Source organism: Sinocyclocheilus grahami, unplaced genomic scaffold, assembly GCF_001515645.1.
Source record: "Sinocyclocheilus grahami isolate Dianchi unplaced genomic scaffold, SAMN03320097.WGS_v1.1 scaffold6.1, whole genome shotgun sequence".
In the NCBI taxonomy this organism is placed as follows: Eukaryota; Metazoa; Chordata; class Actinopteri; order Cypriniformes; family Cyprinidae; genus Sinocyclocheilus; species Sinocyclocheilus grahami.
Genome location: NW_015505185.1, coordinates 1,266,079 through 1,280,008, shown reverse-complemented (window position 1 = coordinate 1,280,008; position 13,930 = coordinate 1,266,079). Strand labels below are relative to the sequence as shown.

The 13,930-nt window shown below is 36.6% G+C and overlaps 1 protein-coding gene across 3 annotated transcripts in view; it reads right to left on the bottom strand.

Annotated features, from left to right (window-relative positions):
- LOC107587120 (sister chromatid cohesion protein PDS5 homolog B-like) overlaps window positions 1-13,930 on the bottom strand; it is a 44,278-nt gene that overhangs the window by 17,539 nt on the left and 12,809 nt on the right. For all 3 annotated transcript variants that reach the window (XM_016274764.1, XM_016274779.1, XM_016274771.1), the window contains exons 8-13: window positions 13,165-13,305; window positions 11,224-11,339; window positions 11,002-11,096; window positions 10,134-10,279; window positions 8,678-8,829; window positions 459-572 (exon numbers count right to left, since the gene is read on the bottom strand). In XM_016274764.1, the coding sequence (XP_016130250.1) occupies window positions 459-572; window positions 8,678-8,829; window positions 10,134-10,279; window positions 11,002-11,096; window positions 11,224-11,339; window positions 13,165-13,305 (764 nt within the window). The remainder of the gene's footprint in view (window positions 1-458; window positions 573-8,677; window positions 8,830-10,133; window positions 10,280-11,001; window positions 11,097-11,223; window positions 11,340-13,164; window positions 13,306-13,930) is intronic.

The window sequence follows — 13,930 nt, the reverse complement described above, 5'->3', positions numbered from 1 at the left end:
TGCAAATATATCTTTATAGGTCCAATAATCTCTTTTCAGACCCATATGCACCTTATAAAATCACTAAACACAACATGAAAGCTGTTTTCTCTCTCCATAATATGACATATTTCCAAGTCAAACAATATTTAACAGAGTAGGACATTTTGTTTACAGCTTGCATGGTTCAAAATCAGCTACTCAATTTCTGCACAAGCATAAGTTTTAGATCAGAGGTGCCCAAACTTTTTAATACAAAATGGAAAATGTTGCATTATATTCAACTATATTAAAATTTATTACATTGAAAAAAGTAAATAATATAAATAATTACTGAAAAAAACGAAATGTTTATTAATTAGAAATGTACATATGCTTCAATAGCATGTTTTTTCCTATTTTTTGATATTCCATGGGGGGGCCAAAAACAAAGGTCACCAGAATAAGAACAAGAATAAAACAAGAATTACTGCACCTACTTGACAGCATTTCCATCCAATGTGGCGTACAAGTAATACAGACACTTCATTCGCTCTGTAGTCTCTAGATTGTGAGGCACAAGATATTGGGCGAAGATCCTCTCCACAAGCAACCTAGTGAAAAACAAACAAATCAGATCTGATCTTTTATATATATTTTTTATATTTAATTTAAATTCCATTAACATTGCACATTGTTTTCTTTGATATGTTATTACCCAAATTCAAATGATCTTAGACGCTATTCAAGTGAGCTCAAATCTCATATTGATGACCCAATCATAACAAGAAATTGCATTTGCATCATGCTTTAATGATGCAATAACATTGTAAACCAACTCATCAGTGAGGAGTTCAAAATGGGCACGTGGACAAGCTGCATGCAACACACCAGGAAGGCTTGAAAATGAAAAGTACTGCTCGTTGCAAAGCACAAAAACAACAAGGTCAGAAATTATTACAAGACAGGATAGAGGGTCATGTTTAAAACAAAAAAGGCTGCAAATGAACTCAGCATGTGCATTTAAATTTCAAATGGCCACAAATTGTGACCATCTCTGCATTTCTCATCCTGTGGCTCCAGTCTTGGGTTCAGTGTGGGGCAAATCTATGGTAACAGTTTATTTGAAGCCTGTATATATAAAGCATTACAAAAGTATGAAATCAAATGATTGAAAATCATACACAAAATTACACTGTGTCTTTATTTTCAACTAAAGTGTGTGTATGAATATAGTTAAAGGGGTGATTGATTGCGATTTCACTTTTTTAACGTTAGTGTGTAATGTTGCTGTTTGAGCATAAACAATATCTGCAAAGTTACTAAACTGAAAGTTCAATGCAAACAGAGAAATCGTCTTTTAAAATTCTGGCAGTTTAATGCCTACAAAAACGGCTGGTAGGGACTACAACAAGTTACTTCCCAGGTTCATGACGTAACAAACCCAAATAAACCCCACCCTCCGGAAAAGGCAGCAAAAGGGGGCGAGGCCATGCAGCGCTGCTTTAGAGAAGAGGAAGAGAAAACTAAAGGTGCATGTAAAAATCTATTCATATATGAATCACGATTCTGTCTTTTAACGATTCTAATGGATTCACAAGTTTCAAAATCAATGTTTTAAAGCAGCGGTTCTTAATACTGTTCCTCGCGTCGCCCTGCTCTGCACACACTCTGCATCTCTCTCTCGCTCTCATTCAGCTCAGCTCCAACAACGAACTGTTCCAATTATACACTTATTTTCACATAGCTATAAGAAGCGTTAAACATGGACATGTGTGCAGTTGCCATACTGTATTAAAACTTTAATCAGGATAAAACCGTATATTAAACGCTAACATAAGCAGTAGCATTTACAAATAACAGCATATCTAAAGCATGAGACAACAACAAACAAAAAACATAGGCCTACCATTAAAAACCGTGCTTGCACAGGTTCTACACGATCCTCTTCAATAATATCCTCTGCTTCTCAATCGGGCTCAAACTGATAAGCGATATTAATGATGCCGTGGTTTACAATACAACCGGAGCACTGGGGATGGGCGATATAGGCTTAAAAATATTTCTGGTATTTATTACGATAACGATATCAATGATGATAATTCAGGGAATCCTGTTTCTTTAGAGAAAAGTATTATCTGTCCTATTTTTACCAAAAATAGGGTGAGCATTAATGAGTACACATGTAATGTAAAGACCGTTTAATTCATACTGGAAGCCAGAGGGCGCTCTTGCACAGAAACTCCACATATCCATAGCAGAAGTAATACTACTGACGATGCTCCAGGAAGGTATCCAGTTATCGTTGAATAAAAGATAGAGACATTTTAACTGATGAAACTTGAAGAAAATAAACATACGATTGCACAAAATATATGGTTTATCTGTGTTCTTCAATCTTGGGTATTTTTATAAGGAAAGTATATTTATAATGCAATGTTAATCGACATGGCCTTTATCACTGTATATAATATTATCATTCTGTAATATGAAACAACGTCTGGTTACAAAAAGAAGTATTTCAAACACTCGACTATGTTATTAATTTAATTTGGAGAAAAAGCATGTCAATAAATTATATCTTTGTTGGACAACAGGTTTGTAAACAGGCTCATACACATGCAAAACTGTATCGCACATGTGCTACTCTAGTACATTTATTCAGACCGATATTTTGTGCACTGTACAGCCCTAACCAAACAAGTTACAGATTGTAAAAGGAGCTCGAGCTCCTCTTTTAGCGCTATAGGCTACTCCTCCTCAATTTCACATCCGCCTTCCGCAATGTCGCACAAAGAAATATGTCAACAACTAGACTTTATCGTTATTATCGCGGGAAGACTAATTCTTATCGTGGGGAGAATTTTTACCGGTATATAGCAAACGATAAGATATAGCCCATCCCTACGGAGCACATGCCGCTGAGGAGAGGGGTTTAGCCAATCACTTAATCGACATGGCCTTTATCACTGTATATAATATTATCATTCTGTAATATGAAACAACGTCTGGTTACAAAAAGAAGTATTTCAAACACTCGACTATGTTATTAATTTAATTTGGAGAAAAAGCATGTCAATAAATTATATCTTTGTTGGACAACAGGTTTGTAAACAGGCTCATACACATGCAAAACTGTATCGCACATGTGCTACTCTAGTACATTTATTCAGACCGATATTTTGTGCACTGTACAGCCCTAACCAAACAAGTTACAGATTGTAAAAGGAGCTCGAGCTCCTCTTTTAGCGCTATAGGCTACTCCTCCTCAATTTCACATCCGCCTTCCGCAATGTCGCACAAAGAAATATGTCAACAACTAGACTTTATCGTTATTATCGCGGGAAGACTAATTCTTATCGTGGGGAGAATTTTTACCGGTATATAGCAAACGATAAGATATAGCCCATCCCTACGGAGCACATGCCGCTGAGGAGATGTATTTGAACGTTTTAGTGCAGTTAGCCACTCATTTTGGTATTTGCGGCACACAAGCTGTTTGAGACTGAGCGCGGCTTGTGCGATCCACTAATATAGATCAGTGATAGTGCGTGCTTTTGGTGTAAGCGCGAAACCTGCGGGAATGACTAAAATAATGCGCAATACAAGCACTATTTAACCGGAGCGAATGAGATGTGTGTGAGAGAGAAGGGGTCGTCGGAGAGAAGAGAGTGAGAATGCGCGGCTGACGTTATTGCCTGTGCTGCTGGTAACAAAACGGATCGGCTAGGAATCGGAATGAAGTGAGACTGATCAATGATCAGCGCGTTTCTCAGAAAAGGGACAGAGCGGTGTGGAATAAAGGTAAATTATGTGAAAAATTATGCATTTTTTTAAAAACTAAGCATTAACACATGTTAGACTGCACCCCATAAACACAATCAAGCCTAGAAAAAAAAAAACAGTGAACCACCCCTTTAAATCTAGAGATGCACCGATTGCAATTTTCTTGGCCGATTCCGATTTTTTGTTAGTGTGATCTGCCGATACCGATTTTTGCCGATTCCGATTTTCTTTCTAAGAACTATAATTGACTGCATTGAAGAAAAGTAGATTTTTGTTTGTATATGCTAAGTTTTATTTTAATAAAAAAACAAGTAAAAAGTCAGTAATAAAATAAGAACACCCGATTCCGATCCCTGGCCGATCGATCGGTGCATCTCTAGTTAAATCATAGTTGCATTATACCTGGGTAATTCTGAGCCATTCCTGCAAATTAAAACTTAAATGAACTGCTGTAAAAACGTTAATAATTTATATAAAATATATTGTTGAAAAAAAAAAAACATACATTAATAATAAAATAAAACATATATTTTGTAGATATTATTTGTGGTCAGACCATTAAAAATATAGCCAGTATAATCAGCTAGCAGGAAAAAAACTCTTGTGAACTCTGAACACATAAAAAAATTTTTGCAAACAACAGCACAAATAAATGCAATAGAATAAAGAGAGCTACGAAACTAAGTTTTTCAGGTCAAGTAAGTTTTTATTCAAGTAAGAAATACTACAGAAATTAAATTAATCAAATGTAAAATAAAACATCCAGTGTTATTTTACATTTGATTACTTCAATACGAGTATCGATACAGCTGGCCCTCCTATTGTGGCACGTGTGCAGCAGTGGACCGCGCTTAATTTTAAACATTGTAAAGTTTTAAACAAATTGAGTAGAAAAGTGCGAGGTTTCTAAAAAATAATGAATAGAGCATATTTAGGCTACAACCAGGTTTAATCTGGCCGCAGAGGAACACAACTGGGTTGCCTGATATAAAGAGACGTAATCCCCAAAACAGAGCTTCTCACTTGCGCAGTATGGAAATATCTGCTAAGTGTGCTACTTATCTTTGTCAACCTGGCAACCATGTGTACGCACTCTCTCTCCACTGTGGATAAACGCGCTTGCTTTGTGAAAACACCGGTTTTAGTTTTAGCTTGCAGTTTAGCGATCTCCACTTCAATATTCTATTCTCAGAAAAGTGTGATTCATCAACTGTTCATTCAGAGAGAGAGAGACAGACAGAGGCGGTGTATGTATGAATTACCACCATTTGCCACGTTTCTCTATTAACAGTAAAGCTGTGGCTTTAATCCCTTTAGAAACAACGATGTTACCAGCTCCTTGTTGAGAAAGATAAATGTAGCTCTTGAGCGATTAAGCTATTTAGTTGATAAAACTGCGGGGCAGTGCTAAAAAGTTTGCTCCTGAATGTCTTGAGTTCGGCCGCAACGTGATCTGTTTGTGTGACTGAACTTAACATGAAACTGCTTCTGTTTCACACAAATGTTGGCACAAACGTACATGTTCTGCTAGAGTCGCTTTGAACTGCATCTTCGGAAACGGAGCTGCGCGGAAAGTTACAAAAAATGTTGTGCACACCGCCACGCGAAACGACGTCGAGCGCACTCAAAGCGAACTTGCGGACGCGTCGAGTATAAATCAGCCTTGAGAGTGTGTGCGTTAGATACAGTGAAGACAGCGTGTTAGTTTAGAACTCTTCTCATTTATTTTTTTTATTGTAGAGAGTGTTAATTTGTGCAATGATAACCTACCAGCAATGTAAATGATTTTTTAAATATATTAGAATGAGTACATTACAATATAAATTTATTAGAACGAGTACATTATTATTTATGGGCTTAAAAACAAGATGCAAACAATCAGAATAGTGTACCTGGTGGGGAGTGCCCAATGTAAACATGAAACATATGCCATTACCTATATTGTACTGTGGTACAGTTATGGAGGCCCTTCATAATGCAGAGGTCAACTGCCTGCTCTGCCAATAGTTAGAAATGGCACTATAGTATGCAGTGTTTAATAAACAGCTGTTCTAAATTCTGTTCTAAATTCTGCTGAGGTGAAATTCAGTGCAGTCATGTATCGTGATACGTATCGTATTGTGGCCTCTGTATCATGATACGTATCGTATCGTGACTTTGCTGGTGATACACAGCCCTACTGATAACGTATTACAACAGTGATTAACACCATCTTTAAAAAGAGATAATGTGTTACATTACAATACACACAATGTGCGATATGATGTCATTATAATGCATTATATAAACAGGCTCCTAGTAATGCATTACCGAATCGGCATTAGCAAGCGACTGTCTGGTGACATCACGGTTCTCTCTTTACGATTGGCCCTGTGTTCAGGGAGCTCTGCAGAATCACTCAATACAGGTTCAGCTGAGGATTTTCAGTTCTCTTGTTTTCAGCCAAAGCACACAGTCTCTCAGAGGAAATTCTTCTATATTCCCATTTGATAAACATGCCCACTGGCTGTCAATGCATCTAAAAACCTTAATGAAATGACTGGATTTTTAATGTCGAGGGGGCAACTGGCAGACTTTTGACACGTGTCATGGCATCAGTACCATCACAGAACTTTTCTCTGTAAACAACAGCATCTCAAATCCTCCGTCCAGCAGTGGTCCTTAAATTCCAACAGCTTGTGAATGACCTTATTAAATCCAATTACACAACAGAGCTCCTTCATACAGCAGATTCTGTTTTATAACAAACTCTTACAGGCTTCACGCCTCATTCAAAGCATGCACCAGCAATCTTTTTCAATAGCATCTTAAGTCAACACCGAAAAGGTAGCGCTTTTGAAACTGCAACTACAGGAAATGGTGTCAATGTTTTGCTTGTACAGAAATGTAGCATTTGGACCAATCAGACACACAACTTTTTGTTATATTTAACAAATAATATCGAACTCCCCATCACCTAACCAAATGGCCAATTACGAGGGTCTATGGACCCTTCCCCCGAAATGCACCTAACACCTCAGAAAGGCAGAACAGGCCTCTGGTTCCATGGTAACCAATGCTGATATCACTGGTTTTATGGCCTAAAAGGAATGCAGGGGATAAACTCCCTCATTTTCCTCATAAGAAAGGCACAAATGCACAGGAGAAACTGACTTTTCTACTAATTAATTCATAGGAAAACCTTCTTTGAATGAACACCCATTTTCTTCAGGCCATTGTGTATATTATTGCTGTGTTGTATTTAATCTGTTGTATTATAGACTATTTTTATTCATGCTTACGATAAACCACTCATTCATATAAGTAACTCTACCATGTCTAGTATCTATGAATTCATCTTCGGATGATCTAACTGAGAGTGCATATTACATGCTGATACCTCTGCAACATATGGATGTTCTAAGAATCATTACTAATTTCTGCATCAACACCCAAGTGAATTACATATGCAAAATACCATGCTTAGAGACAAAGGGCCATAAAAACGCAGAACTCCCACTTGAGATTCCGGACTTCCCCATTGGGCAAGCCCATCTTGAGAGGCGTGAATCTCTGCAGGCTTTAAAGGCCACACTTCAAGAGACCCGCCCCAGTCGGTGGTTCGGTCATCAGCTAAGAAGATGTGAGAAACGCTTCAGGATACCAAAGCATCTGTGCCAGGCCTTTCTTCGGCCTAGTCCTTTCCATTCATCAAGTGACACTGACTCAAACTGGTTCTTTTCATCGACCCGAATTCAGCAAAGATCTACGGGAAGCTTTAAGATTTGCATCAGGAATCTCTTTCAGACCGCCGAGACTCGCTAAGTATCAAACTTAGTCTTATTAATTGATACATTAAGTATCAGTTACACCTTTTTACAAAGGTGTGTTTGAACTCAGAATCTGACGTATCCCTGAAGGCTTTGATCTGTTGAATATACATGCAAAGTGTTCCATAAAATCCATTCTTTATGCCTCTTTCTGTGCTGAGTTAAACTTTAACCCTTTCCTATACCAACTGTATGTGTGTGTGTGTGTGTGTGTATGTGTATGTTAGACCGGCTTAATGTGTTTATGTAGTATGTTAGACTAGTTTAAGTGTTTATGTAGTTAATAAAACCTTACTTGAATCACACTTGACGTGTTCATTGTTTACTCATAACCGGAGTCAATAATCATGCAGATTTACGTTACAAACTTATAGAATTGTACAGTAAGAAAGTTATTTCCTTTAACCAGGAAATTAACGTTCTTAGAATTGACAAGACGGTTGACCCTGAGTGGTCAGCTAAATATCTACAGTGGATCTAAAATATGAATAGTTAATTATAACTAGTTATGGTTAATTATTCATATTTCCCATGAGCTGATTAGCTACAGAAACTTTTACAGAATCTTGTGATTTGATTTTTTTTTTTGGGGGGGGGGGGCATTTTTAGTCACCCAAGTGTAATTTCATATATTGAAGCATATTTAATATTTGATGCTAAAACTTTCACGGTTTACAGAGCTTAGGGCCTTCGCAGAGACAGACACAATATCTCAGGACACCTGTTCAGTGATATGTCACGTAATAGGCACATTTCGAGTTGTATTACCCACCCCAAAAAAACCACTCTAAACACTTAAGATTAGGGCTATTTAAATGAGCAATGAAAATGTTTCGATAGTCAAAATTTGTCAAGCAAAATGTGTCAATTACATAAAATGGCAAACTATGATTTAAGGTTCCAGTATTTTAACTAATTACAATTACATAACCATGTACATAATCAATCATCAAAAACCACTTCTACCAAGACATCTATGTATTTTCCATTTAATGTCTTTGTATTGACTGGAAGCAGCATTCACTACTGACCCAATTTATAAACCAAATAGAAAGCTTGAATTTAAAATAGCCAAGGATGTCACACAAGTATTGAAAGACCGCCGGCTTATCAACTTCACTCACCGGTCGTCGATGCTGTTCTGGTAGTAAATGTGAAGCAGTTTGTCTTTGATCCAGGAGATCTGCTTGGCTGCTTCTTTGCCTGCCTCTGCCTGTAAGGCGTACTTCTTATAGATCTGAGCCAGACCCATCATAGCCTCCTTTCGGACCCGCCACTGCAAGATAACATGAGGGGAAGAGATGATTATATTCTGGTGTAAAGATCATGAGTAGAGCCAGCAGTAATAAAAACAACAAACAAAATTTTTTTTTGGGATGCGATTAATCACTAGACAATGAACTACTCAACCCATGATGCACTACAAGTGATATAACAGAGTAAGCCATAATAATACAATAAAACCCTTTTGAGTATTGAATAAAACATACACTACCATTCAACGTTTGTAGTCAGTAAGATTTTTTAAAAAAGGTCTCAAGGCTGCATTTATTTGATCAAAAACACAGTAAAAACTGTAATATTGTGAAATATCATTACAGTTGAACAAATGTATTAATATATTTTAAAAAGTAATTTATTCCTGTGATGCAAAGCTGTATTTTCAGCAGCCATTAATCCAGTTTTCAGTGTCACATGATCTTTCAGAAATCATTATAATATGCTGATTTGCTGCTCAAGCAACATTTCTTATTATAATAAATGTTGAAAACAATTGTGTTGACTGTTAACGATAATTTAATCATTACAAAAAAGTATGTTTCTTTCAAGAAAAGAAAAAAAAGCACTTCCTGACCCCAAACTTTTAAACTGTCTTAAATTCATAAAAGCATCCCTAACATGCCAATTACAATACTGCCTAGATGGGATTTGGAAAAGTGTTACAGAAAAAAAAGGGAGACATTAAAGAGGAGAAATCATATTTCTAGCCTGTAGTCACATTTCGCCAAAATATGAATATATCAAAGGAACGGCTGCTTTTGAGGATTTAACATAAAAATGACAAAACATCCATTTAGCTTCAGCTGAAGCTGAAAAGCCTGATATGACAGTTCCTGCATAAAACCAAATCTAATGTATGGCAAGCAGAAGCAAACGAGGTGTAATAGGACGAGATTGAGATACGCCTGGACTACTGTGGTGTCATTTGTCCAGGAATACAGAGGGGCCTTCAATTAAATTCCTCCCTGAAAGCGTTTTGAAAAGGCTGAGGAATGGTTATATGTGAGTTATAGTCCAATTTATATTATTCCATCCCCTCTAGCTCAGGGTGGCTAAAGGAGACTGCTGATTAAATTATAGTGAGAAGAAATGGAGTGTGTCTGGAAAGAAACAAGAAGCTAATGTATTCCAGCTCGGCTCTGCCCTGAATGCATTGATGCCAAAGTCTCTGGTTCATTTGGGGTACTAATGGGAGAAAAGGCCCTCGGATATTATGCATGAAATAAAATGACTGCAGCACTAATAAAGAATGTTTAAGAGACAGCAAACAAACAAGCATAAAGACAGCCTGGCACATACCCTCTTATCCAGAGTCCTCTCCTTCACAAAGTTCAGCAGGTGATCATTGACGAGAGAGAGGTCCTTTTTGGAAGCTGTCACGATGGACACAATGACGTCGTGTCGAATTGCCTCCTCTGGGTCATGTGACCTTACTTTCAAATACTCTGCAGGAGAGAAAAAAACACATGCACAATTTGGTTTAATGTGCATATGCATCATATTCATTGTCTCGTGAATTCAATGTAAAAAAAATATATATTGCAATTAAGTAAATGTTAAGTAAATACATTTTAAAATAAACACACAAATACACAAACAAACAACTATTATTTTTATAAAAAGACACATAAAAATAAAAAATATATATATATTCAATTCATTAAAAAAAGGTTTGCAGTAGACCACTTCGAAATTTGGTTTAATGCGTGTTCTCATTTTCTTGGCATTGTGGTGCATTCAACATATTCAAAACATTTAATATTATTAACATTATTAACATAATAATATTAAATAAAATAATATATTCAATACATTATATATAAACATATATTTAATACAAAAGTTTTTGTTTGTTTGTTTTTTTATAAAAAGCATGTTTACAGTGGATAAATTGTGGCAACGACTTCTTAACGGCACCAAGTTTTGAAGAAGCTTTTGACTAGTACCAGGTTGTATTACCCTAAACAATACCTAAATAGCAAACTGTCATTTTTGTTATTTTATTTAGGATAACCTCTTTTCTTTAAAACAACACAACGAACTGTGCACAATAACACCAAAAATGTATTAAGAAAGCAAAGAGGGTCAACCTCAGTTTCATTTGACTTTTATGCTCAATCGTGAAATATAGCTGAGTTGTCAAAGTTAGAAGTGGAACAGTTTGTACCTGTGAGATCTTTTGCCAGGTCTGGATGGTTCATCAAGCAATGGCTGGCAAACTTTACACATTCCAGTCGAACAGGGACATGGATGTCATTAAACCTAAGAAACCACAGCAAACCCAGATGGTCAAAATCTTGCAGCTTGGTTTTGCCATTGAAACTTTTTTTTTCTCCAGTTTGTGTATACAGAGAAACAGGTAATTGGACGTGTTGTGCATGAGCTGTACCTCCCAAGGTAGCACTGCCAGAGAGGTTTGTTCTGTGAAGCGAGCTCTGAATCCTTTGCACCAAACATCTTGGCCAGGAGCTTCACAACTTGCAGGCGCTCATCGTTATCATTGCTCTACAAAACACACAAGGGTCTCCCGGTGATATAACTGCAGAAAGTGAGGCCTGTGGCCATTAATTACAGCACAAGGATTGAATTAACCCATTTAGTTGATTTAGCCTGATCGTCATTGTGCTTTGCATAAAAACAAATGATAAAGGCATGACGTCAAATATGGTACATGGAACAGGCAGCTCCTAACAGACCGATAACATTCATTCATACACTAATCGCAAACTCAACCTGCTTTTGCCAAAATGTATACAAGATTAAAAACACAGCTAACATAAAAGAAAGTAATCGCCTTTGCTGGTTTTTGAAAAATGCCAACTGTGCTTTCAGGCCACGCTGGTTTAAATCTCATGTGAAAGAAAACTAAAGGATCGTTGACTCGGCTGAAGTGTAATCAATTTCATGCAGCGTGTCAGCATCTTTGAGCACGGGAATGGTATATTCATTTATTAGAAACACCCAACTTTTAAGCAGTTCTAACTTTCAGGTAACTTGCAAACAACTGAACCAAGTTTTCCATTGTCACAAAAACACAATGTCAGGTAAGCCATTGAAGGGTGGAATTTATTTGGCTATTAAAACACCACAAGTATCATGAGGTTCTGACCACAGTTAATATACTCAAGGTTTTGAAGAGGTTTTTTACCCCCACTGGCTGCAAAAGCCATAAACAAGGCACTGCTTCTGTGATAGCTCATGATTAACATCTCACAACGCCACAGATGTCCTAGAGGCTCAATAAGGGTTTCATTACATGGGTAGCACGCATTCCTAGAAGTAGCCAAATATCCATCCAAAACTAGACCTCTTACCAGCCTGACATTAGAAGGGGACAGAAAGATTTAGTAGTTAACCTAGTGTCAAGTTCTAATCTAACAGCGTTATCAATAAATAATAACGATGCTAATAACTACGCTTTAAAAAATGTGTTAGTTATCAGTAAATAAAGAGTAAAATGTGTTTTCATGTAAAAACTGATCAAGTTTGTCTATCATTAGCTAATAGATGTGTTTCAAACATGTTACAATACTGCATATTTGAACTCTTGGTAGCTTCAGAAGCTGTTAAAATGAACAAAATCCCTTCTTCTAAATATCCCTGAAACTGACTCAAACATAGAATCTTATGAATGGACTACTACAAGAAAGGTAATGTGCCTCAGTTTGTCCATTTCAGTGCATTTTTAGCATTTCGACAGGTATGTTTTATACATACTGTTTTGACAGAGGGAAACAAGATACAATTATAATTTCAACATTATTCTTCTGACATTGTTGTTTAAATTAAATAAGTATAGGCTGTATACAAAAATTACCCACATTTGGTTTTTGACCACTGGAAATGTGTACAATTTAACAATTTACTCCTGGAGCCATATTGAAATTCCAATATCTCTGGAACTGAACAATATAGGGCCTTAAAAATGAAGATTTTGTTAGAAGTTTAGTTAGTTAAGACCCAAAATCTAATAGGGCATTAAGATATCTTTCATACTTTTTGAGTTACAGACCTGCAAACTTTGGAGAAAAAAACTTGAAAAGTGCTCTTTCCCCATTTTTGAATGGTCACCACCAGCACATAACGCAACAAAGATAGCTAAAGTCAACAGATTTCACTAATAGACCTACCAATTTCTGAGTACAAATAACATACTGATGCTGCCATCTTTCTAACCCCCTGTAATTTGGCTCTTAAGGGAAACTTTTGGAAAATTTGATCATCAAATAAACCATGCATTTTTTCACAAGCAACAGAGAGGCAGTTTTATCTGAAAGACCCTGAAAGATGACATAACATAACACTATGTATCGTCAACAAGCCATCTTACCTTGAGCTTGAACTCCAGCTGCGGCAGGACGGACAACAGTAGATGGCTGTCGATGTTATAGAGCTCTAGGATTAGGTCAAAGACATGTTCTGACAGATCACTGACTGAAGTCTTCCCCAGCATCAGCACCTGGTTAAAGAACTGAGACACCAAACTGTACATCACACACTGTAACCATCAGCATCTACTGCATGTCACTGGAAAACAGCACCCCTTCAAACTCAATGCATAACTGTCTGGCATCAGCACATTACATGGCGTCGATTAGAGATTAGTGTGAGGAAGCTGGTATTAGATCAGCCCTCTACGAACACCTTGGCAATTAAATCGCCATTGGCTAGTACATTTTTTTGTTTACTCGCCAGACTGATAAATATATACATACACATATATACACACACACATACATATACATACACACAAATATACACATATATATATATATATATATATATATATATATATATATATATATATATATATATATATATATACAGTGGGTACGGAAAGTATTCAGACCCCCTTAAATTTTTCACTCTTTGTTATATTGCAGCCATTTGCTAAAATCATTTAAGTTAATTTTTTTTCCTCATTAATGTACACACAGCACCCCATATTGACAGAAAAACACAGAATTGTTGACATTTATGCAGATTTATTAAAAAAGAAAAACTGAAATATCACATGGTCCTAAGTATTCAGACCCTTTGCTCAGTATTTAGTAGAAACACCCTTTTGATCTAATACAGCCATGAGTCTTTATGGG